At 57.4% G+C, this 23,634-nt stretch overlaps 1 protein-coding gene across 1 annotated transcript; it reads left to right on the forward strand.

The window, feature by feature from the left end:
- The first annotated feature begins 3,319 nt into the window (after window positions 1–3,319).
- Window positions 3,320–14,686, forward strand: MUC21 (mucin 21, cell surface associated). Its single transcript, XM_071211084.1, has 4 exons — window positions 3,320–8,791; window positions 9,145–9,243; window positions 13,788–13,884; window positions 14,496–14,686. Exons 1-4 carry the CDS (start codon window positions 3,320–3,322, stop codon window positions 14,684–14,686), a joined length of 5,859 nt encoding a protein of 1,952 aa, XP_071067185.1.
- Window positions 14,687–23,634: the final 8,948 nt, after the last annotated feature.

Here is a 23,634-nt window from a genome sequence, read left to right on the forward strand (position 1 = left end):
TGGAAGAGGTTGTTGATGTGGGAGGAGAGGGGTGGGGTGTGATGTGGGGTATATGGGAACCTCTTATATTTTTGAATGTAACATTTTTTATGATCTATGTATTTTCAAGAAAAATACAATAAAAAATGATGGCAGTGGGAGGTGGGGAGTGGGGTATATGGGAACCTCATGTTTGTTTGTTTTTTAAAGATTTGTTTTATTGATTTCTCTCCCCTTTGCCCCGCCCCCCCAGTTGTCTGCTCTCTGTGTCCATTCGCTGTGTGTTCTTCTGTGACTGCCTGCATTCTTGTCAGTGGCACCAGGAATCTGTGTCTCTTTTTCTTGTGTCATCTTGCTGAGTCAGCTCTCCTTGTGTGCAGTGCCACTCCTGGGCAGGCTGTACTTTTTTCACACGGGTTGGCTCTCCTTATGGGGCACACTCTTTGCACATGGGGCTCCTCCTACGCGGGGGACACCCGGCGTGGCGTGGCACTCCTTGCGCGCATCAGCACTGCGCGATGGCCAGCTCGCCATGGGTCAGGGGTCCTCGGTTTGAACCCTGGACCTCCCATGTGGTAGGTGCATGCCCTAGCAGTTGGGCCAAATATGCTTCCCTCTTATGTTTTTTAATGTAACCTTTTGTGTGATCTATTAACTTTAAAAAAAAATAATTAAAAAATAAAATCAAATAAGATAGTATAACAAAAAAGCATATTAGAAAATCTATTTCTAAAATAAAAGGATAATTATAGTTAATAGTTTAAAAAAGTCAGGTGAAAGACAAAACCACAACATCTCAGAAGATAACCTAGGAGGATACCTTATGAGCTCAGAGTAGAAAAGTCTTCAACCTCAGCTATGAGGGAAAATCTTGCATTTCATCAAAGGCACCAAAAAGAGTGACAAACAAGCCACAAATGGGAGAAGAGGTATGCGACACTTATTGCTGATAAACGATTAATTCCAGAATGTATAGAAATCTTCAAAAGAAAAAAATGGAACTAGGCATAGACAAACTGGAACAGACAACTTACTGCAGAATCTTATGGTTCTGTTAACAATAAAATATGCTCATCTTCTTTCATAATCATGGAAATGTCAACTAAACCCATAATGAGATGTTATTTCAAACCCACCAGACTGACAAAACCGAAAGTCTGACATAAAGTTGACGAGGCTGCCGACGCGCGAACGTCCCCACTGCCGGTGGGTCCCCCCCTGGAACACACCTGGGAAGGCCAGTGGGCAACACCGAGCGGTCAAGACGCGCTGCCTGGAGGCCCGGCGCCTCCACACCTGCCCCCTCGGCCCTCCTCGGGCGGCTTCGCGGCTGAACTGGCCCCTGCCTGGAAACGGTGCGGCGCCCCACAGGTGTGGGCCCCATCCCACCTGCGAGGGCGGGCCCTCTCTGACAGCCTGATCCCAGCCTGCCTCCCGCCCGGCCCGGCCCCGCGCCCTGCTGGCGTGTCCCCTCGTCCTCCACTCTCCCTCTCTCCTGACCCTCACCTGTTCCTCCACGGGCTCAGCTGTCACCTGCTCACAGCTGGCGGAAGCAACGCGTCCAGTGCCCAGCCCTTTGCACCCGAGGGGAAGCCACAAAAGCCCCTGTAGCTCTTCCCCAGGAAGGAAGCGGTGACAGCGTCTCAGGGAAGCAGAGGCACCGGGCACCTGGGCCCCGCCCCGGCTCAAGGGTCTTCCAGCGCGTGGAGGCCCCAGCCCGGCTCTGCACCCCGAGAGCTCTCCTTGCTCAAGCATCCCCTGCCCTTTGCCCTCCAGGTCCTGGTCACATCTGGGAGCCAGTCACGAAGAGGCGGGTCGAGATGCAGAAAGGAGGCGCTACTCTCGCGTCCCGGCTCCTGCTGCACCTCCTCCTCTTCGCCCCTGGTAAGTGATTCCACGCCAGCGGGTCTGAGAACCGCTGAGTATTGCAGGAGACAGCGCCCACTCCCGGCCTGGCTCCAGCTCTCTTCCGTAGAATGAGGGTCATCGTTTTACTCTGATCAGCTGAGTCTAATTACGCCAGAGCGTGCTGTTCACAACCGTGGGCTCCGGCCGCAGGGCAGCAGGGCTGTCCCCTGCCCCCATCTCCTAGCTGTGCACCTGCAGGGCAACCGCTCCATGCCTCAGTCTCTGCACCTGTGAAACAGGAATAGCCTGCAGGGTGTGGGGACTTAACCATCCAGACCAAGAAGAGATGGCTGTTTTTCTGTTTTCTTTTTTAAGGAGGTACTGGGGATTGAACGCAGGACCTCATGTATGGGAAGCAGTCGCTCAGCCACTAAGCTACACCTGCTCCCCTGCTGTCGCTTTTAATATCACAAACTCAATATCTCCCTGTGCCTACCCTTGATTCCACATCAGCCTAGGTGAGGGTCAGACAGAGGAGAAGAGGATTTACCTGTCAAACCAACTCCCACCCCGTAAACGCTTCATGGGCCACGTCCTATTGCACAACTGCACAGCACGACTTCTTAAAGAGTTAGTCATTTTCAACCAGATTTGCCTTCTTAAAGTTCTGACTCAGTCCTGCTGTTCTCTGAAACTGCTCAGGGCACGTCCGGGTCCTCTCTCGCGTGCCACCCGCGCTACGTGTTCTCTTCGTTTCTTATGTAGCGTTCCTCACGATTTCGGCCTGCACTGAGGACAGAACCCCAAATAGAGCTAAACCCTAACCCCACGTTAGTTCACACGAGAGAGGAAAACACACACGGGTGAGTGACGGGCACCACACCCGGTTGGCAGTCAACAAGCTGCAGAAGAGAAACACGGGGTCCCGCGCGTGCCCGGCCCTCCAGGCGGGGGAGGCGGGCGGCAGGCAAAAAGGCCGAGAGCCTCTCCACAGCCCCAGAGCGTGGCTTTCGACCTTTCCTAGAAGCTTCTGCATTGAGCTACATCTGTTCATGAGTGTCCTTCCCAGCCCTGCCGTCGTGCTGAGCGCCTTCTGAGAAACACGTCCCAAGGAGAAGGCACAGCTCTTTGAGAACACAGTGATTTAAACTAGTTCCCCTGGGTCCCAAAATTCCTTTATTTGTACTGGATCTTGTGTAGAGGAATATGGAGTAAGTTTATTGGTCAGGAAACTGGATTGCGTAACCCTAATTTGGGAGGGATGGGGAGAGTACTTAGCACAGCACCCACTACTCACCAACTGTATAACTGGGCAAGCTTCTGAATATTTCTAAGCCTCAGTTCCTTCGCCTTAGCTGATGACAATAAGAGTATATCATAGAGCATTAGACAGATTTACCCACATAACTTATATAACGAAGCAATGAGCAGAAAGGATATATGTTCAATAAGTATTGGTCATTTTATACACGTACCATCAGGCATAACCTTCATGGATGCCAGCACACCTGCCATCACTGGATCCAGCACAACCCCCGGTGGATCCAGCGCGGCCATCAACATGGGATCCAGCACACCTGCCAACACTGGATCCAGCACAACCCCCGGTGGATCCAGCACAGCCATCAACACGGGATCCAGCACACCTGCCAACACTGGATCCAGCACAACCCCCGGTGGATCCAGCGCAGCCATCAACACGGGATCCAGCACACCTGCCATCACTGGATCCAGCACAAACTCTGGTGGGACCAGCAGAACCATCAACACTGGATCCAGCTCAACCCCCAGTGGATCCAGCACAGCCACCAACACTGGATCCAGCACAACCCACAGTGGGTCCAGCACAGCCACCAACACTGGATCCAGCACAGCTTCCAACGCTGGATCCAGCTCAGCCTCCAACACTGGATCCAGCACAACCCCCAGTGGTACCAGCACCATCACCAACACTGGATCCAGCATAGCCTCTGGTGGGTCCAGCACAGCCACCAACACTGGATCCAGCACAACCCACAGTGGGTCCAGCACAGCCACCAACACTGGATCCAGCACAGCTTCCAACGCTGGATCCAGCTCAGCCTCCAACACTGGGTCCAGCACAGCCTCTGGTGGGTCCAGCACAGCCACCAACACTGGATCCAGCACAACCCCCAGTGGGTCCAGCACAGCCCCCAACACTGGATCCAGCACACGTGCCATCACTGGGTCCAGCACAACCCCTGGTGGATCCAGCACAGCCATCAACACTGGATCCAGCACACCTGCCATCACTGGGTCCAGCACAACCCCTGGTGGATCCAGTGCAGCCATCAACACGGGATCCAGCACATCTGCCATCACTGGGTCCAGCACAACCCCCGGTGGATCCAGCACAGCCATCAACACAGGATCCAGCACACCTGCCATCACTGGGTCCAGCACAACCCCTGGTGGATCCAGCGCAGCCATCAACACGGGATCCAGCACATCTGCCATCACTGGGTCCAGCACAACCCCTGGTGGATCCAGTGCAGCCATCAACACGGGATCCAGCACATCTGCCATCACTGGGTCCAGCACAACCCCTGGTGGATCCAGCGCAGCCATCAACATGGGATCCAGCACATCTGCCATCACTGGATCCAGCACAACCCCTGGTGGATCCAGCACAGCCATCAACACTGGATCCAGCACACCTGCCATCACTGGATCCAGCACAACCCCTGGTGGATCCAGCACAGCCATCAACACGGGATCCAGCACACCTGCCATCACTGGATCCAGCACAACCCCCGGTGGATCCAGCGCAGCCATCAACACTGGATCCAGCACACCTGCCATCACTGGGTCCAGCACAACCCCTGGTGGATCCAGCGCAGCCATCAACACGGGATCCAGCACATCTGCCATCACTGGGTCCAGCACAACCCCCGGTGGATCCAGCACAGCCATCAATACGGGATCCAGCACACCTGCCATCACTGGATCCAGCACAACCCCTGGTGGATCCAGCACAGCCATCAACACTGGATCCAGCACACCTGCCATCACTGGATCCAGCACAACCCCCGGTGGATTCAGCACAGCCATCAACACGGGATCCAGCACACCTGCCATCACTGGATCCAGCACAACCCCCGGTGGATCCAGCGCAGCCATCAACACGGGATCCAGCACACCTGCCATCACTGGATCCAGCACAACCCCCGGTGGATCCAGCACAGCCATCAACACGGGATCCAGCACACCTGCCAACACTGGATCCAGCACAACCCCCGGTGGATCCAGCACAGCCATCAACACGGGATCCAGCACACCTGCCAACACTGGATCCAGCACAAACTCTGGTGGGACCAGCAGAGCCATCAACACTGGATCCAGCACAGCCCCCAGTGGATCCAGCACAGCCACCAACACTGGATCCAGCACAACCCACAGTGGGTCCAGCACAGCCACCAACACTGGATCCAGCACAGCTTCCAATGCTGAATCCAGCTCAGCCTCCAACACTGGATCCAGCACAATCCCCAGTGGGACCAGCACCATCACCAACACTGTATCCAGCATAGCCTCTGGTGGGTCCAGCACAGCCACCAACACTGAATCCAGCACAACCCCCAGGGGGTCCAGCACAACCTCCAACATTGGATCCAGCACAACCCCCAGTGGATCCAGCACAGCCCCCAACACTGGATCCAGCACAACCCCCAGTGGGTCCAGTACAGCCTCCAACACTGGATCCAGCACAATCTCTGGTGGGTCCAGCACAGCCCCCAACACTGGATCCAGCACAACCCCCAGTGGATCCAGCACAGCCCCCAACACTGGGTCCAGCACAGCCTCTGGTGGGTCCAGCACAGCCACCAACACTGGATCCAGCACAACCCCCAGTGGGACCAGCACAGCCCCCAACACTGGATCCAGCACAACCCCCAGTGGGTCCAGCACAGCCCCCAACATTCGATCCAGTACAACTCTCAGTGGATTGAGCACAGCCCCCAACACTGCATCCAGCACAATCCCCAGTGGGTCCAGCACGGCCCCCAACATTCGATCTAGTACAACTCCTAGTGGGTCCAGCACAGCCCCCAATGCTGGATCCAGCACAACAGTTGGTGAGACAAGCACAGCCTCCAACACTGGATCCAGCACAACCCCCAGGGGGTCCAACACGGTCCTCAACACTGGATTCAGCACAACCTCTGATGGGACCAGCACAGCTATCAACATGAGATCCAGCACAACTCCCAGTGGGTCCAACATAACCCCCAACATTGGATCCAGCACAACCCCCAATGGGTCCAGCACAGCCCCCAAGAGTGGATCCAGCACAACCCCCAGTGGATCCAGCACAGCCCCCAACACTGGATCCAGCTCATCCTCTGGTGGGACCAGCACAGCTATCAACACTGGATCCAGCACAATCCCCAGTGGGTCCAGCACAGCCCCCAATACTGGATCCAGTACAACCCCAAGTGGATCCAGCACAGCCCCCAACACTGGATCCAGCACAACCCCCAGTGGGTCCAGCATGGCCCCCAACATTGGATCCAGCACAATCCCTAGTGGATCGAGCACAGCCCCCAACACTGGGTCCAGCACAACCCCCAGGGGGTCCAGCACGGCCCCCAACACTGGGTCCAGCACAACCCCCAGGGGGTCCAGAACGGCCCCCAACACTGGATCCAGCACAACCCCCAGTAGATCCAGCACAGCCCCCAACATTGGATCCATTACAACCCCCAGTGGATCCAGCACAGTCCCCAATATTGGATCCAGCATGTCTTCCAATGCTGGATCCAGCACAACCTTTGGTGAGACAAGCACAGCCTCTAACACTGGATCCAGCACAACCCCCAGGGGGTCCAGCATGGTCCCCAACACTAGATCCAGCACAACCCCTGGTGGGACCAGCACCATCACCAACACTGGATCCAGCACAACCCCCGGTGGGACCGGCACCATCACCAACACTGGATTCAGCACAACCTCTGGTGGGACCAGCACAGCTATCAACATTGGATCCAGAACAACTCCCAGTGGGTCCAGCATAACCCCCAACATTGGATCCAGCACAACCCCCAGTGGATCCAGCACAGCCCCCAACACTGGATCCAGCTCAACCTCTGGTGGGACCAGCATAGCTATCAACATTGGATCCAGCACAACCCCCAGTGGATCCAGCACAGCCCCCAACATTGGATCCAGCACAGCTTCCAACACTGCATCCAGCACAAACTTTGGTGGGGTCAGCACAGCCTCCAACAATGGATCCAGCACAACCCCCAGTGGGCCCAGCACAACCATCAACACTGGATCGAGCACAACCCCCAGGGAGTCCAGCACAACCTCCCACACTGGATCTAGCACAACCTCTGGTGGGTCCAGCACAACCATCAACACTGGATCAAGCACAATCCCCAGGGAGTCCAGCACAGTCCCCAACATTGTACTCAGCACAGCTTTCAACACTGGATCCAGCACAACCTTTGGTGAGAACAGCATAGCCCCCAACATTGGATCCAGCACAACCCTGAGAGGGTCCAGCACAGCTCCCAACACTGGATCCAGCACAACCTCCAGTGGGACCAGCACAACCATCAACATTGGATCCAGCACAACACCCAGTGGGTCCAGCACAGCCCCCAACACTAGATCCAGCACAACCCCCAGTGGGTCCAGCACAGCCATCAACACTGGATTCAGCACAGCCCCCAACACTGGATCCAGCACAACCCCCAATGGATCCAGCACAGCCCATAACACTGGATTCAGCACATCCTCTGGTGGGTCCAGCACAGCCCCCAACACTGGATCCAGCACAACCCCAAGAGGGTCCAGCATAGCCCCCAACACTGGATCCAGCACAACCCCCAGTGGGACCAGCACAACCATCAACATTGGATCCAGCACAACCCCAAGAGGGTCCAGCACAGCTCCCAACACTGGATCCAGCACAACCCCCAGTGGGACCAGCACAACCATCAACATTGGATCCAGCACAACCCTCAGTGGGTCCAGCACAGCCCCCAACACCGGATCCAGCACAACCCCCAGTGGGTCCAGTACAGCCTCCAACACTGGATCCAGAACAACCCCCAGTGGGTCCAGCACAACCCCTAACACTGGATTCAGCACAACCCCCAGTGGGTCCAGCACAGCCCCCAACACTGGATCCAGCATAACCCCCAGTGGGTCCAGCACAGCCCCCAACACTGGATCCAGCACAACCCCCAGTGGGACCAGCACCATCACCAACACTGGATTCAGCACAATCCCTAGTGGGTCCAGCACAGCCTCCATCACTGGATCCAACACAGATTTCAACACTGGATTCAGCACATCCTCTGGTGGGACCAGCACAGCCATCAGTATTGGATCCAGCACAACCCCCAGTGGGTCCAGCACAGCCCCCAACACTGGAACCAGCACAACCTCCAGTGGGTCCAGCACAGCCTCTAACACTGGATTCAGTACATCTTCTGGTGGAACCACCACAGCCTCTAGTGGGTCCAGCACAGCCTCCATCACCGGATCCAGCACAATCCCCAGTGGGTCCATTACAACCCCCAACATTGGATCCAGCACAACCCCCAGTAGATCCAGCACAGCCTCCCATACTGGATCCAGCACAACCTCCAGTAGATCGAGCACAGCCGCCATCACCAGATACAGCACAGCCCCCGACACTGGATCCAGTACCTCTGGTGGATCCAGCACAGCCACCAACACTGTATCCAGCACAACCCCCAGTGGGTCCAGTACAACCTCCAACACTGGATCCAGCTCAGCCTCCAGTGGATCTCGCACATCTGCTCCATCTGGAACCCACACAACCTCCAGTAGAATTAACACAACTACTGCTACTCCAGTGAGTGACCCAAAGCCCCCTGGGTCCCTGAAGCCATGGGAGATCTTCCTCATCACTCTGGTGTCCCTTATCATGTCCGTGGGACTCTTTGCAGGGCTCTTCGTCTGTGTGGTGAGTGCCTGGGGGAAGGGGAAGTGGGGATGTAAGTAATCCTCCTGTGAAGGTGGGAGCACCAAGTCAGCCAGCGGTGGTGGGCGGGGCGATCAGAAGCACTTACAAGAGAAACAGGGGAGACCAGTGCCCTGTGAAAGAGGGAACCCAAGGAGGGAAAGAAGGCTGGAGGAAGGGGCTGTGGGTGGAAGAGATGGTGGGAAGCGGAAGAGGTCCCCAGAATCGGTGGTGAAGGCGTGGGAGCGGAGACAGCTGTGACCCTGTCACCCTTCTCTTCTAGAGAAACACCCTGCCAGGGAGAAACGTCTTCAATGCGGCTCTTTACCGCCCCCACGGCCCCAGCCTTGGCCCAGGTGCTGGAGGGAGCTTGGGACCTGCAGCTGGCCTGGCCCCCACCCGCTCTGGAGGCGGCCCGCGTCCTCGTCCTCGGTAGCTGTGGAGATGAGCAGGAGGTGCCCGGCTCTGAGCCGCCCTGGAGCAGCCGCCTGGGGCCCAGCTCAGCTCTCCCTTCCTTCGTCCTGGGACGTCCCAGCTCCGATGCGCTCTGCCAGCCTGAGGAAAAACCTCTCCCTCTCTCTTGCTTTTACCAGATACTGGAAAGAGGAGAATAAATTGGTCATTTAGCTAAGAAATAAATGCATCAACACGCGTGAGAGGGAACTGGTTGTACTCGGTGTGTGTCTGCAGCTCCGAGCCGAACCCCCGTCACGGGAGATCCCACGCGAGGCTCCACTTGGTGCTCGGATCTCCAGGGGAAAACCCAGGGGCCCCCGTTCGCGCCTGTCTCCGTCCTCGAGCCCTTCTGGCCCCAAACAGGGCCCCGGAGAATCGGACTGGAGAGGGGCTGGTGTCTGACTCGCCTGGTCGTGGCTCCCCAACAGCAAGGGCTGGCTGGGGGAGGGGGTTCGCGCACGCGGGTGGGGCAGCCCTCCAGGGCGTGGCAGGTGGCCACACTGGGGCTGCCCACGGGCAGGTGCTGGCTGGCGCTTCTCCTGGTCAGGGTGCTCCTTCCCTGCAGCTTCCAGAGGCAGGAAGAGGTGCTCCCGCCTCCTGAGCTGGGATCTGCTTTCACGGGGCTCAGCTCCTGCGGGCTCGCAGCGGACGCCCGGGTGAGGAGAGTGCGCACCAGTCCTCCCCAGAAAGGCTGCTGTGGTTTTTCACGGTCCACGGGAGGCGCCTGGAGGACAGAGGCCGTGCTCGGAGAGCGAGAGCTCAGGAGCCACGAGGCAGCGGGAGTGCCTACCTCGGCCGGAGCCCCGGGAGGCCTCGGCAGTTTGCTGGCGGCTGCCCACTCGCTGACTTCTCCAGCCGCGAAAGGCCTCATGGATGAGACCACACCGAGCCACGGGCAGGCTCTTATTTATAAATCCTTGCCTTATTTATAAATCCTGTGACGGGATAAACGCAGGGCAACCCTGGTTATTTTGGCACATGTTGAGATGCGGTGACTTCAGATACTGTAGACTTGGTAGCAAGAGTAATAAAAAATCTGTTTAGCGACCGTGCCTCTTCCACCAACCGCCACAGAAGGCAACCTGCCGGCGGCTTGTGAAGAGCGAACACGGTGTCAGTAAGAGCGATGACGGTGGCAGAACCGTGTCACGAACCGTGTCACCGTGCAGAGAGCCTGTGGCAGCCAGCCCGCCTCGCCTGTCCCTCCGCTGGTTTAGAATGTCAAGGTTTAGAAAACGGCTGGGAGAGAGCCGCCTGAGAGAAGCCGCGCTTCTCTTCCTCACCTGGCGCTGGAACGAGGCGGGGAGTGGCAGGTACTCTCTGCCTGTTTCTTGTTATAGCTGTGTGTTTTGCACGATTGTGTATTTTGCACATTTACTTCCAACTGAAGATGAAAGGTGAACAGAGAAGCATCTGCAGGTGGCTGAGAGCACAGACCCTGGAGCCAGCTTCTGGCTTCAGCTCCACAATCAGGGTGACCTGGCACGACTCCCTTGAATTTTCTGGGTCTCGGCTTCTGCATCTGTGACAACAGGGATGGTGACAGTACCCACCTCACGGGCTGGTGTGAAGCTGGTAGGAGAGCCCTGCTCCTGGGAAGGGCTCGATAACTTTTGCTATGGTTTTTATATATTGGGCAAGTTGATGCTTCACTTTTTTTGAACATTTATTCAGACTCATAAGCAAAACATTTCCATTGACTTTTTTAAAATTTATTTTTTAATTGTATTTTTTTAAGATACATAGATCACAAAAAATGTTTCGTTAAAAAATACAAGAGGTTTCCATATTCATCAAAAGATTATTGAAGTCTGTCAAATTTAACACTTGGAGTCTTTTAAAGCATGAGAAACTTTAAAAAAGTACATAAATTTATCTTTTTGTGCAGACAGGCATGACAGGATGATCAAAAAAATTTTCAAGCAAAAAAAGTTACTGCAGAATGATGTGGGGGAGTGAAATGAACTGTAGGTTCACAGAAGGAACAAGATAAAAACAAGAATATCGGGGAAAGCTTGCTTATGTGCTGTTAAAAAGGAAATGGGAGCAAGTGGACTTGGCCCAGTGGTTAGGGTGTCCGCCTACCACATGGGAGGTCTGCGGTTCAAACCCCGGGCCTCCTTGACCCGTGTGGAGCTGGCCCACGCGCAGTGCTGATGCGCGCAAGGAGTAACGTGCCACGCAGGGGTGTCCCCGCGTAGGGGAGCCCCATGCGCAAGGAGTGCGCCCCATAAGGAGAGCCGCCCAGCGCAAAAGAAAGTGCAGCCTGCCCAGGAATGGTGCTGCCCACATGGAGAAATGACACAAGATGACACAGCAAAAAGAAACACAGATTCCCGTGCCGCTGACAACAAGAGAAGCGGACAAAGAAGACGCAGCAAATAGACACAGAGAACAGAGAACTGGGGGGGGGGGGGGGGGGGAGGGGAATAAATAAATAAATGTTTTTAAAAAAAGGGAAATGGGGGGAAGGGGCTGTGGCTCAATCTGTGGCTCAATCAGCTGGGCTCCCGTCTACCGTATGGGGGGCTCTGGGTTCGGGTCTCCTTGTGAAGGCAGGCTGGCCTAACCCCCCCCCCCCCCCGTGAGAGCTGACACAGCAAGATGACGCAACAAAGGGAGACAAGCAGATACAGAAAAAACGTGCAGCGAATAGTCACAGAGAACAGACAGCAAAAAAACAAGCCACAAGGGGGGGAATAAAATAAAATAAAAAAAAGGAAATGGGAGGGACTGATGCCACCGTGCTTAGAATCTATTGGAAACGTTTCAAAGAGTAATAAGACTATTTTGCTATCTCAATGCCCGCATTTACAGTACGTCAGAAATTGCATTCTTTGCAATGAATGAATTTATGATAAAATTTTTAGATTAAAACAGATGAGGAATACGTGGTTTTGCAAAATTCTTTTTTGAAAGTGTATGAACGCATTTGAAGACTGCAGCTCAAGCATAAAGGAAATTTCTCCCCAAATGGTGGTTCAGGGTGTTTGGTGAAGTCTAAGGGAGCCCTAGGGCCTTCACCCCAAATCCACGGCGGGCACCACCGTCAGGGAGCTGGCAGGAGGAGCTTGCTTCTTTTCGCTGTATTTATTTTCTGATAAACCACGTCATCCAGAAGGCATCTTGGAGACTCTGTAACGAAGGGAGCTGCGCTTGAAGCGGGGGTGAACTAAAATCGGAAGGGTGGCGCGGCCTCTGCCAGCGGGCTGAGGACGATGCGAGCTGACGCGGGGGAGGGTGGGGCGCAGCCGCCGATCTGGGACACCGCCCTCCCCCGGACGGAACCTTCAGCGCGGGGACACCGTGCCTGTGTGCGTCAGTCATTCTCGGTGCCCGAGTCTTCGGGCCCCGAGATTCCTTACACTGTGATGAACGAATCTCTTGCTTCTCGGAAACAAGCAGAAGTCCTGGAGGATTCTGTCCTCCAGAGTCATAGACCCAACTCTCAAGACAGGCACTGGAAAAATGTCACCCGATGGCCCTTCTCGTGGGCACCTGCTCCCCGCTCTTACATCGTCCTCACCTGTCCCTTCTGTGGCGGCGCACCTGCCTCAGGAGCTCCGTGTTTTGTGATCCCGACACTTTCCAACAGCGGCGGCCCCAGAACGTCTAGGGAGGGGTTTGGGGACGGGCAGCCTGGCTGGAAAGGGGGACTGAAGCCCCCTTGCCTGGGACATGCTTCTCAAGCAGCCCCCAGCCTCAACTCTGGACTCCACGCTTCCTTGCGAGTTTAGCCGGCTGCTCGACTTCCTGTCCTGTGGCTCAGGTTCCTTCTTTGTAAAATGGAGACAGTAGCCGCAGGTGTCTGGGGGCTCCCCCTTGAGCTGATGGGGGGCAGGAGGTCAGGGGCCTGCGGACCAAAGCCCCGGTGTGTCCCCTCAGGGCCCACGGAGAGGAAGTGGAGGCGGACCCACCAAGCGGGAGGCAGCCCTGACGAGGCGTTGAACGTCATGTGGACGGAAAGTTTACTAAAAAAATACTTAGCACATGCTTTAATGTTTAAAACTGAGGTTCAAACTACATGGCCCACTGGCTGGACTGGGGGAGAGTGTGGACTACAGTGTGGACCACTGTCCATGTGCTGCAGCGGTGCTCCAGAACGTACTCGCCAGGTGCAGTGGAGGTGCCACGATGATGGAAGAGGTGGTGTGGGAGGCGTGGGTGGGGTGGGGTGGGGGGTATATGGGGACCTCATATTTTTTAATGTAACATTTAAAAGTAAATAAAGAAGACAAACCTATATGCGTGAAATGTGCCAAGTATCCACGTGATGGTATTCGGCCTGCTGTTTTAACACATGCAGCACCCCGTGTCCTCGTGCACATGGCCATCAGCCGGCCGCTCCCCCGCCCCCTGCCCTCACCCCTCCCCTAGTGGCAGCCACTATTTTGACTTCGATCATCAGTTCTTTTCCCTGTACTTGAATTTCACATAAATGGACCACACAGTCCTCACTCCAAAAGAGACCCCTTTAAAAGTAAACGAAATTGGGTTTCCAACATTTGGCAAGCTTAGGTCCGTAGCCCCACCTCTTCCGCAGCCCCCCTGCCACTGGTGGGACCGAGAGCGCAAATCCAAGCCAGATGGGTTACAGCACCTGCAGGTGCGCTTTTGTCCCGGCGCGTCTGAGTTCCGTGGTGAGCGAACGTCAGCGCCGCGCTAGGTGCGAGGCCTGGAAATAGGGGCCCCGTGCGCGTTAGGGCCCGTGCTGCGCTGAAGAGCCCCTGCTCCAGGCGGCCAGGGCAGCCGGCAGCTGCACCCCGCCCCCCAGTCGCTCCCACCCACTGGTGCCAGGGCCGCCTGCCCCGCCCTGGACAGTCTAGGGACAGGCCACACAGCCAGGGCCACCGCGCACCCAGGAAGGAAGGCTCGGGGAGAACGCGCGCCTGGCGGTCTCCACGCCGCCACACCCCCGGCCTCCCCGAGTGACACCGAGGACCCGCTGCCCTCTGGCTCAGGCGCGCGTCCCTTCTCTTCCTCCTTCCTTCCCCGCAGGGCCGCCCCCCTGGAAACAGGCGCGGCCAGGGAAACCGGTCTCAGAGGGGCGGTCCCTGCCCCTCTGACCGTTTGATCCCTCCTGCTCCTCCTGCTGACCTCTCTGCCACCTCCGCCGGCCGCCCACGCAGCCCTGACGACTCCCGGGGCAGGGGGGAGAGCAGGAGCCAGGCTGGGCGGCCGCCCCCTGGGGCCCTGTCTGCAGCCTCAGTGTCCCTGGATGGCCCCCTCCCACCGGGGGCCCTGTCTGCAGCCTCAGTGTTCCCCGGGGCCCTGAGGGTGACCCTGGACGGCCCCCTCCCACCGTGGCCTCTCTGCAGCCTCAGCGTCCCTGGACGGCCCCCTCCCACCGGGGCCCTGTCTGCAGCCTCAGTGTTCCCCGGGGCCCTGAGGGTGACCCTGGATGGCCCCCTCCCACCCGTGGCCTCTCTGCAGCCTCAGTGACCCTGGACGGCCCCCTCCCACCGTGGCCTCTCTGCAGCCTCAGTGTCCCTGGACGGCCCCCTCCCACCCATGGCCTCTCTGCAGCCTCAGCGTTCCTGGACGGCCCCCTCCCACCCATGGCCTCTCTGCAGCCTCAGTGTCCCTGGATGGCCCCCTCCCACCCGTGGCCTCTCTGCAGCCTCAGCGTCCCTGGACGGCCCCCTCCCACCGGGGGCCCTGCCTGCAGCCTCAGTGTTCCCCGGGGCCCTGAGGGTGACCCTGGACGGCCCCCTCCCACCGTGGCCTCTCTGCAGCCTCAGCGTCCCTGGACGGCCCCCTCCCACCGGGGGCCCTGCCTGCAGCCTCAGTGTTCCCCGGGGCCCTGAGGGTGACCCTGGATGGCCCCCTCCCACCCGTGGCCTCTCTGCAGCCTCAGTGTCCCTGGATGGCCCCCTCCCACCCATGGCCTCTCTGCAGCCTCAGTGTGCCTGGATGGCCCCCTCCCACCCGTGGCCTCTCTGCAGCCTCAGCGTTCCTGGACGGCCCCCTCCCACCCATGGCCTCTCTGCAGCCTCAGTGTCCCTGGATGGCCCCCTCCCACCCATGGCCTCTCTGCAGCCTCAGTGTGCCTGGATGGCCCCCTCCCACCCGTGGCCTCTCTGCAGCCTCAGTGTCCCTGGACGGCCCCCTCCCACCCATGGCCTCTCTGCAGCCTCAGTGTCCCTGGACGGCCCCCTCCCACCCATGGCCTCTCTGCAGCCTCAGTGTGCCTGGATGGCCCCCTCCCACCCGTGGCCTCTCTGCAGCCTCAGTGTCCCTGGACGGCCCCCTCTCACCGGGGGCCCTGCCTGCAGCCTCAGTGTTCCCCGGGGCCCTGAGGGTGACCCTGGATGGCCCCCTCCCACCCGTGGCCTCTCTGCAGCCTCAGTGACCCTGGACGGCCCCCTCCCACCGTGGCCTCTCTGCAGCCTCAGCGTCCCTGGACGGCCCCCTCCCACCCGTGGCCTCTCTGCAGCCTCAGTGTGCCTGGATGGCCCCCTCCCACCGTGGCCTCTCTGCAGCCTCAGCGTCCCTGGACGGCCCCCTCCCACCCGTGGCCTCTCTGCAGCCTCAGTGTCCCTGGACGGCCCCCTCCCACCCGTGGCCTCTCTGCAGCCTCAGTGTGCCTGGATGGCCCCCTCCCACCGTGGCCTCTCTGCAGCCTCAGCGTCCCTGGACGGCCCCCTCCCACCCGTGGCCTCTCTGCAGCCTCAGTGTCCCTGGACGGCCCCCTCCCACCCATGGCCTCTCTGCAGCCTCAGTGTGCCTGGATGGCCCCCTCCCACCCGTGGCCTCTCTGCAGCCTCAGTGTCCCTGGACGGCCCCCTCCCACCCGTGGCCTCTCTGCAGCCTCAGCGTCCCTGGATGGCCCCCTCCCACCGGGGCCCTGTCTGCAGCCTCAGCGTCCCTGGACGGCCCCCTCCCACCGGGGGCCCTGCCTGCAGCCTCAGTGTTCTCCGGGGCCCTGAGGGTGACCCTGGACGGCCCCCTCCCACCTGTGGCCTCTCTGCAGCCTCAGCGTCCCTGGATGGCCCCCTCCCACCGGGGCCCTGTCTGCAGCCTCAGCGTCCCTGGACGGCCCCCTCCCACCGGGGGCCCTGCCTGCAGCCTCAGTGTTCCCCGGGGCCCTGAGGGTGACCCTGGACAGCCCCCTCCCACCGTGGCCTCTCTGCAGCCTCAGCGTCCCTGGACGGCCCCCTCCCACCGGGGCCCTGTCTGCAGCCTCAGCGTCCCTGGACGGCCCCCTCCCACCGGGGGCCCTGCCTGCAGCCTCAATGTTCCCCGGGGCCCTGAGGGTGACCCTGGATGGCCCCCTCCCACCCGTGGCTTCTCTGCAGCCTCAGTGTCCCTGGACGGCCCCCTCCCACCGTGGCCTCTCTGCAGCCTCAGTGTCCCTGGATGGCCCCCTCCCACCTGTGGCCTCTCTGCAGCCTCAGCGTCCCTGGACGGCCCCCTCCCACCGGGAGCCCTGCCTGCAGCCTCAGTGTCCCTGGACGGCCCCCTCCCACCCGTGGCCTCTCTGCAGCCTCAGTGTCCCTGGACGGCCCCCTCCCACCGGGGGCCCTGCCTGCAGCCTCAGTGTCCCTGGACGGCCCCCTCCCACCTGTGGCCTCTCTGCAGCCTCAGCGTCCCTGGACGGCCCCCTCCCACCGGGGGCCCTGCCTGCAGCCTCAGTGTTCCCCGGGGCCCTGAGGGTGACTCTGGATGGGCCCCCACAGCCCACCCCTCCACTGGACCCCTCCCACCCGCCTCTCTGCAGCCTCACGTCCCCCGGGCCCTGAGGGCACCGTCCCTAACCCTAACCCGCCTCTCCCCTGGACCTGCGTTCCAGTGACAACTTCCACATGCCGCCACTTCAGGACAGCAAGAGGAAACAGCCCCCTCCTTTTCCTTTTTTTTTTTTTGGTTAGGCCAGTAAAAATAGTTTATTTGGGAAATAGGGGAAATCCAATTTCATTTACTTTTAAAAGGGTGTCTTTTGGAGTGAGGATGGTATGTGGTAGAACAGAAATGGTTAAAATGGGAGGTAAAAATTAAAGACATTTTCTCATTTTAAATCTCCTTAAAATATAATCCACTGTTTAAAGCACATTTAATAATAAATTGTGTATTTATAGCATATTAGATGTAAAATGTATGACAACAATGACCCAAAGGACAAAAGGGGGAAGGGGACGTATGCAACCCTCTGCTCCAGGCACCAAGGGCAAGTGCCCCCGCTGCGCCCCGCATCCCCGGGGGTGGGCCACGTCTGCGCCTGACATGATGGCAGCACTGGACTCATTAACAGCACCCACGCAGCGAAAAAATAAAATTAAAAATTAAAAATAAAATAAAAGCACCCACGTAAAAAAAAAATAAAAGCACCCACATGACAAAAAAATTAGAAAGCAGCCACATAAAAAAAAACAACAAAATAAAATAAATAAAAGCACCCACATAGCGAAAAAAATTAAAGTAAAAATTAAAAAATAAAAAGTACCTATGTAAAAAATAAATAATAAAATAAAATAAACACCCACATAAAAAAATAAAATTAAAAATTGAAAGCAGCCACATAAAAAATAAACAATAAAATAAAATAAATAAAAGCACCCACATAAAAAAAAATAATTAAAATAGTAAAATGAATGAAAGCGCCCACGAAGCAGACCGGTCTTTCAATGCACACGTGGCGCCTGCGCCACTCCCAGTGCCTGGTGCGACCAGTGACGATGGAGAGCCGGCCTCGTCCGCTTCTGGCCTCGGCTGTGGCCGTTCTCTGTCGCTTACAGACAGGAATGTGGTTTTGCTTGGTAAGCATTGGTTGACCGTGATAGGTCACACAATGGTGGTGGTGGTGGAATTCATGGTATAGGTGTCTCAATTAGATACTAGGAAATACAGAGATTGTCAGAACCAAGGAAAGAGATGCAGGGCCAGGAAAACACGAGGTATTATAGAACAAGCAGGGAGGAGCAAAGAAGAAAACAGAGAGAACCGATGAAAGTGGGCAGGTGAGAGGGCTGCAGTCTGGAAGCTGGAGGAGGAGGAGGGGCTGAAGACAACAAAACCAGAGCCTCCAAGGAGTCAGCCTCCAAGGGGCCTTTTCAGATGCCCTCACCAGGTGCCTCGAGGAGCCCCAAGGTCCCCACCAGGTGCCTCAAGGAGCCCCACGTCCTCACAGGTGCCTCGAGGGGCCCCAAGTCCTCACAGGTGCCTCGAGGAGCCCCACGTCCTCACAGGTGCCTCGAGGAGCCCCACGTCCTCACCAGGTGCCTCGAGGAGCCCCATGTCCTCACAGGTGCCTCGAGGAGCCCCACGTCCTCCCCAGGTGCCTCGAGGAGCCCCATGTCCTCCCCAGGTGCCTCGAGGAGCCCCAAGGTCCCCACCAGGTGCCTCGAGGAGCCCCACGTCCTCAGCAGGTGCCCTGGAGGAGCCCAATGTCCTCCCCAGGTGCCTCGAGGAGCCCATGTCCTCACAGGTGCCTCGAGGAGCCCCACGTCCTCCCCAGGTGCCTCGAGGGACCCCACGTCCTCCCCAGGTGCCTCGAGGAGCCCCAAGGTCCCCACCAGGTGCCTCGAGGAGCCCCACGTCCTCAGCAGGTGCCCTGGAGGAGCCCAATGTCCTCCCCAGGTGCCTCGAGGAGCCCATGTCCTCACAGGTGCCTCGAGGAGCCCCACGTCCTCCCCAGGTGCCTCGAGGAGCCCCACGTCCTCACCAGGTGCCTCGAGGGGCCCCACCTCCTTACCAGATGCCTCGAGGAGCACAATGTCCTCACCAGGTACCTTGAGGAGCCCCACTCTTTCCTTGGATGCTTCTAACCCGTTGAGCAGAGCTGGGCTAGGTGGCCACAAAAGCCACTGGGCAATGAGTAGAAACCAAAGAGGACAGGGGGGGGAGATCAAAACAGCCGGGGGCGGAGGGGCTCCCAGAGCTCGTCAGGGCGCACGTGCGCGCCAGCATCCCGAGACGCGCTCCAGGATTCCATGTGACCAAGACGCGCCCCAGCGTCCGGTGCGGCCGAGGCGGCCGCCCCTGCCCCATCCTTCATTGTGCACCCAGAGCCCCACCTACACTTCAGCACCTATTCCAGTGGGTTTTCTTCCTGCTGTGAAGTGTCATTTAGAGAGAAGTACCATAAACAGTGCGGGGAAGATGGCGGGTAGAAACGATGACCGCTCTCTAGCCTTAGAACGCTTCTTGACTCTTCAACTTAGGCTGCCCTCCCTGGGGCATCACAGTTTCTTTTCCTGTTTTCTCCTGAACACACCGCCCCCCTTGTCCATGAGCAACAGGCCTCAGCAGTAGCAGCGTGTTAACTAAACACGTCTTCGTGCCAGGCACCGAGTGTGTAGTTTACATGTTATTTCATTTTATCCGCCCAAAAGAACCCCATGAGAAAAGTGCTGCTGTCACCCCCAGCTCATAAATGAGGACACGGGGGTCAAGGAGGGGCAAGTTACTCACTCGAGGGCACTCGGCAGGCTCGGAACTCTACCCAGCTGCTTTTAGTGTCAAGAACCCTGCTCTTACTGCACGGCTGTGCCGTCACTTCAGAACCGTGCCTCCCTCAGAGCCGTTTCCCCGGTCTCCTAAACACGCGAGTCCTTAACACAGCGCAGATCCCCTTCCCCGAGAAGTCCGTCCCCTGAACACCGGGATGTTGGTTTATTTTGCTTTGTGAATTCCACCACATTGCATTAGAACACCTAGTAAATGAGAACACACAGAAGGCACAGTAAGGGCATTCTTTCACTTCTTTCTTTGCTTGTTTTGCTCTTTTCTCATAGAGATAAAGAATAATGGGGAAGCAGACTTGGCCCAATGGATCGGGCATCCGCCTACCACATGGGCGGTCCAGGATTCAAACCCTGGGCCTCCTGACCCGTGTGGAGCTGGCCCAAGCGCAGTGTTGATGCGCGCAAGGAGTGCCCTGCCACACAGCGGTGTCCCCTGCATAGGGGAGCCCCACACTGCAAGGAGTGCGCCCGTAAGGAGAGCTGCCCAGAGCGAAAGAAAGTGCAGCCTGCCCAGGAATGGCGCCGCCCACACGGAGAGCTGACGCTGCAATATGATGCAACAAAAAGAAACACAGATTCCTGGTGCTGCTGATAAGGATAGAAGTGGTCACAGAAAGAACACTCAGTGGATGGACACAGAGAGCAGACAACTGAGGTGGGAGGGGCTGGGGAAGGAAGGGGAGAGAAATAAATAAAAAATTTTTTAATCTTAAAAAAAAAGAATAATGCAACAAGGATAGGCAGAGACAGAAAATGTGAGGAGGTTAGAGATAAGGTCTTCGTGGGTTTTCCTAAAGTGGAAGTCTGTGATTTCAGTCAACATGCAGGCTGTGAAATGGGAGAGAAGAGCTCATTTCTTAAAGCAGCTGTGTTTTTCTCTTTGGAGGGCCCCTCCTCCTCCTCTTCCTCTGAGGACAGCAGGAGCTCGCCACGGGCCCATCGTCCAGAAGTGCTGGGGTGAGCCGAGGCGTGGAGGCACTTGGCCTTGGCTGTGAAGAAAGCTGTTGTGTGGACCATGCATTGAGCCGCAGCCAGGAGAGTGACCGCAGAACGAGCCATCGAGGTGTCTGCTGAGGAGGCCGTTGCAGAAGCCACATACCTGGTGCCACAGAAGCAGCCACGGAAGAGACCACGTCAGCGACGAGCACAGGGCAGGCCACAGAGGTCACTGGCCACTGGACAATGGGAGACATTCTAAGGGAGGAGAAGACAAAGAGTGGGGATGGGGGAGTGAGTAGAATGGGAGACCGAAATGTCCCCCGGGGACGGCCGACGGTCGTGGCCTGGACGAGGATAGAAGCCAGGAAGCCTCTCGTGCCCGCGGGTGACAGGCCAAGCGGGGGTGGTTTTGGGCGGGGCCACGGTCTTACACGCAGAAATGATCTCAGGCAAATGCCTTTCCTGGGCTCGCCCCACAGCCCGGAATCTCAGGGTCAAGAAGGTACCGGCTCTTGCTGGGGTGGTAAAGGGGTGGAGGTGGGGTGGCCCCCAGGGCAGCCTCTTCCCCGTTCTCCCACCACCAGGTCAGTCCAGTGCCCTCCGGGGGGCTTTGTCTTCAGAAAGACCCGTCCTCTCTCCTGTCCTCTAGATGGTGTGTGGCCAAGAAGGAAGTCACCGGACACTCCAAGACGTAAAAGCTTGCAAGGTGTGGGGCCCAAGGTGAAATGCTTGTCGTTTTACCTTCGTGACTCCTTTGCTGCTGTCATCTGCTTCTGAGTGATTTATTTGGGCCAAGCACTGTCCTAGGAGCTTTTGTGCACTCAATCATTTAGTCGTCACAACCACCCTGTGAGGTTCAGTTAAATCCCCATTAAGAAAATGAGAAATGGCTAGTGTGTGAGTAAGCCTGCTCTGTAAAACGAGTTCTTTAACTCCAGCTGGTTCTAGAGGAAACGAGTCTTCCTACTGAGAAATGGGACTGGGGTTCTCGCTCGCACAGGGTGCTGGGGCTCCAGCGCTCGGCTACTGACCACACGCCTCCTTGAACCCCACGTGAACTCCCTGGCAGACGCTGAGCAGCTCGGCCTCCAGGTCCCCGGAATCTTCGTCTCTGCTCCCGTCCCACCCAACACCCCGTTTTCTTCCTTAGCCGGTTCTCTTTCCACTCGTAGCTCTCGTTCTTTCCCACGTTAGAGTGTAAATTCCAACACGCCGCAGATTTGTCCGTTTTGTTCGCTGGAGTGCGGCGTCCAGGACGCAGCTGACGCGCAGTAGCTAGCTAATCCCCAGCTGTCGTCGGCCCTCGGCTCCCCGACCCGGCCTCCTGTGCCACGGACATTCTTTCACCCAAACATCAAAACGGTCTGGAACGGCTCCTCTTCCAGGAACCCTCGCCGTGTTTGTGGAGGGGTAGAGGCAGCTTGTTTTTTTTGTTTTTGTTTTTAGTAAACAACAGATAGTATTTATTTATTTATTTTGAAATTAATCTTAATATATTTTATTTAACTCAACATAACCCAAATATTGCCATTTTAACATTTGATATAAAAATATTAGCAAAATGATCTACATTTTTTTCTTTGTATTCAGTTTTGGAAATCCGATGTGTATTTTACACGTGCAGCACATCACTGTTGTGACAAAGCACATTTCAAGTGCTCAATGGCCACGTGTGGCTCACAGTTGCCGGACTGGATATTGCAGGTCCAGGTGGGAAAATGCAGGTGTGTGTAACCTGTAGCATCAGGGCAATGGGTAATTTAGCCTTTATAGTCGACTTTATTTATTTTTTTTTCCAAATTCTACTCAATTTATTCATTTTTTTAAACGATATTACATTAAAAAAATATGAGGTCCCCATTCGCCCCCACCGCCCCCACACCACCACTCCCCCAACAATAACACTCTCCCCCATCTTCATGTCACATCCATTGCGTCTGGTGAGTACATCTCCGGGCATCGCTGCACCCCATGTCCCGTGCTGATAGCCAGGCCCTGAGCCTCAACAGACTTCAGCTCCTACACTCTGATTTATTGGACTTACCCCACTCAGCTAACATGGAGTTGAAGAAGGTCAACCACCGCACCATGGAGGCAGCTTGTTTTGATCACACACAGTATGGAATGAAAACTTCCAGAGTCCACCCCAACTCGCTCCACGAACCCCGGGCGAAGAGCGGCCAGCGCCTTTCCCCGGCCGTGTCTGTTTCATCCTGCGCTCCAGCTGTCCTGATGTCGTTCCACAGACGCATCCAGTGTCCGGCAAGACTGGACCGTGAGACACTGGGAATGTCCCCAAGGAGGGGCCGCCTACCGCTCTGCCCATCCAGCTCAAGGCCCGAGAGGACCACCGGACGTCCCACGACTTCTTCAGGAGGCAGAACCAAAGTGCCCGGGCCAGGAGGGCGCAGGAGCTCTCCCAGCCGTCACGTCGCCCCGGGCCCGGCCGGTGTGGGCTCGTGAACGCTCGGCTCCGGTCTCCTGGGCTGAGCCGCTGGCGCCACGCTGAGCCCAGGCCCGTGACGTTCCTGACCGCTGTGCTGGGAGCCGTGCCCCGTGCAGAGGTGCAGCCGGCAGGTACCGCAGGAGCCGGGTGCAGGCGGGAGCAAAGCACGGCAAGGGAACAGGCAGGCCATGAGCTGGGGGCTTTATCTTCTTAAACACGGAGTTTAGTCCACGGTATGTTCATACAATCTAATTGTTAATGGTGACGGTGTCGGGAAGGGTCCTGACGACTTAACCGTGGGCCCCTGCGGGCGGGAACGCGCTGACACCGGGGCGCCCCTCGCCCTCCGCAGCAGCCCCACCCGTCCCCTCACTCCCACTCCAGGCCCACCTCCCCAGGCGCTTGCTCTCTGCCCCCTGGGCCCCTCTCCTGTCGTTACGAAGGGCTCTGAGGCCCAGCTCCTGTTCACCTCAAGTCTCGCCGCGTGGGGCCTGCCCACCTGCTCCCCAGGCTTCTTGGCCACCCCACTCCCTGGCCACCGT

This window comes from Dasypus novemcinctus, chromosome 22, assembly GCF_030445035.2.
Source record: "Dasypus novemcinctus isolate mDasNov1 chromosome 22, mDasNov1.1.hap2, whole genome shotgun sequence".
Lineage (NCBI taxonomy): Eukaryota > Metazoa > Chordata > Mammalia > Cingulata > Dasypodidae > Dasypus > Dasypus novemcinctus.

Bases quoted from the DNA above. Each gene is read 5' to 3' on its own strand.
- MUC21 (XM_071211084.1), top strand. From the start codon at position 3,320: ATGGATGCCAGCACACCTGCCATCACTGGATCCAGCACAACCCCCGGT. The intron at 8,792-9,144 runs GTGAGTGCCTGG...GCCTTGGCCCAG, and splicing joins CAGGGCTCTTCGTCTGTGTG to GTGCTGGAGGGAGCTTGGGA. The intron at 9,244-13,787 runs GTGCCCGGCTCT...CCTCTTCCGCAG, and splicing joins GCTGTGGAGATGAGCAGGAG to CCCCCCTGCCACTGGTGGGA.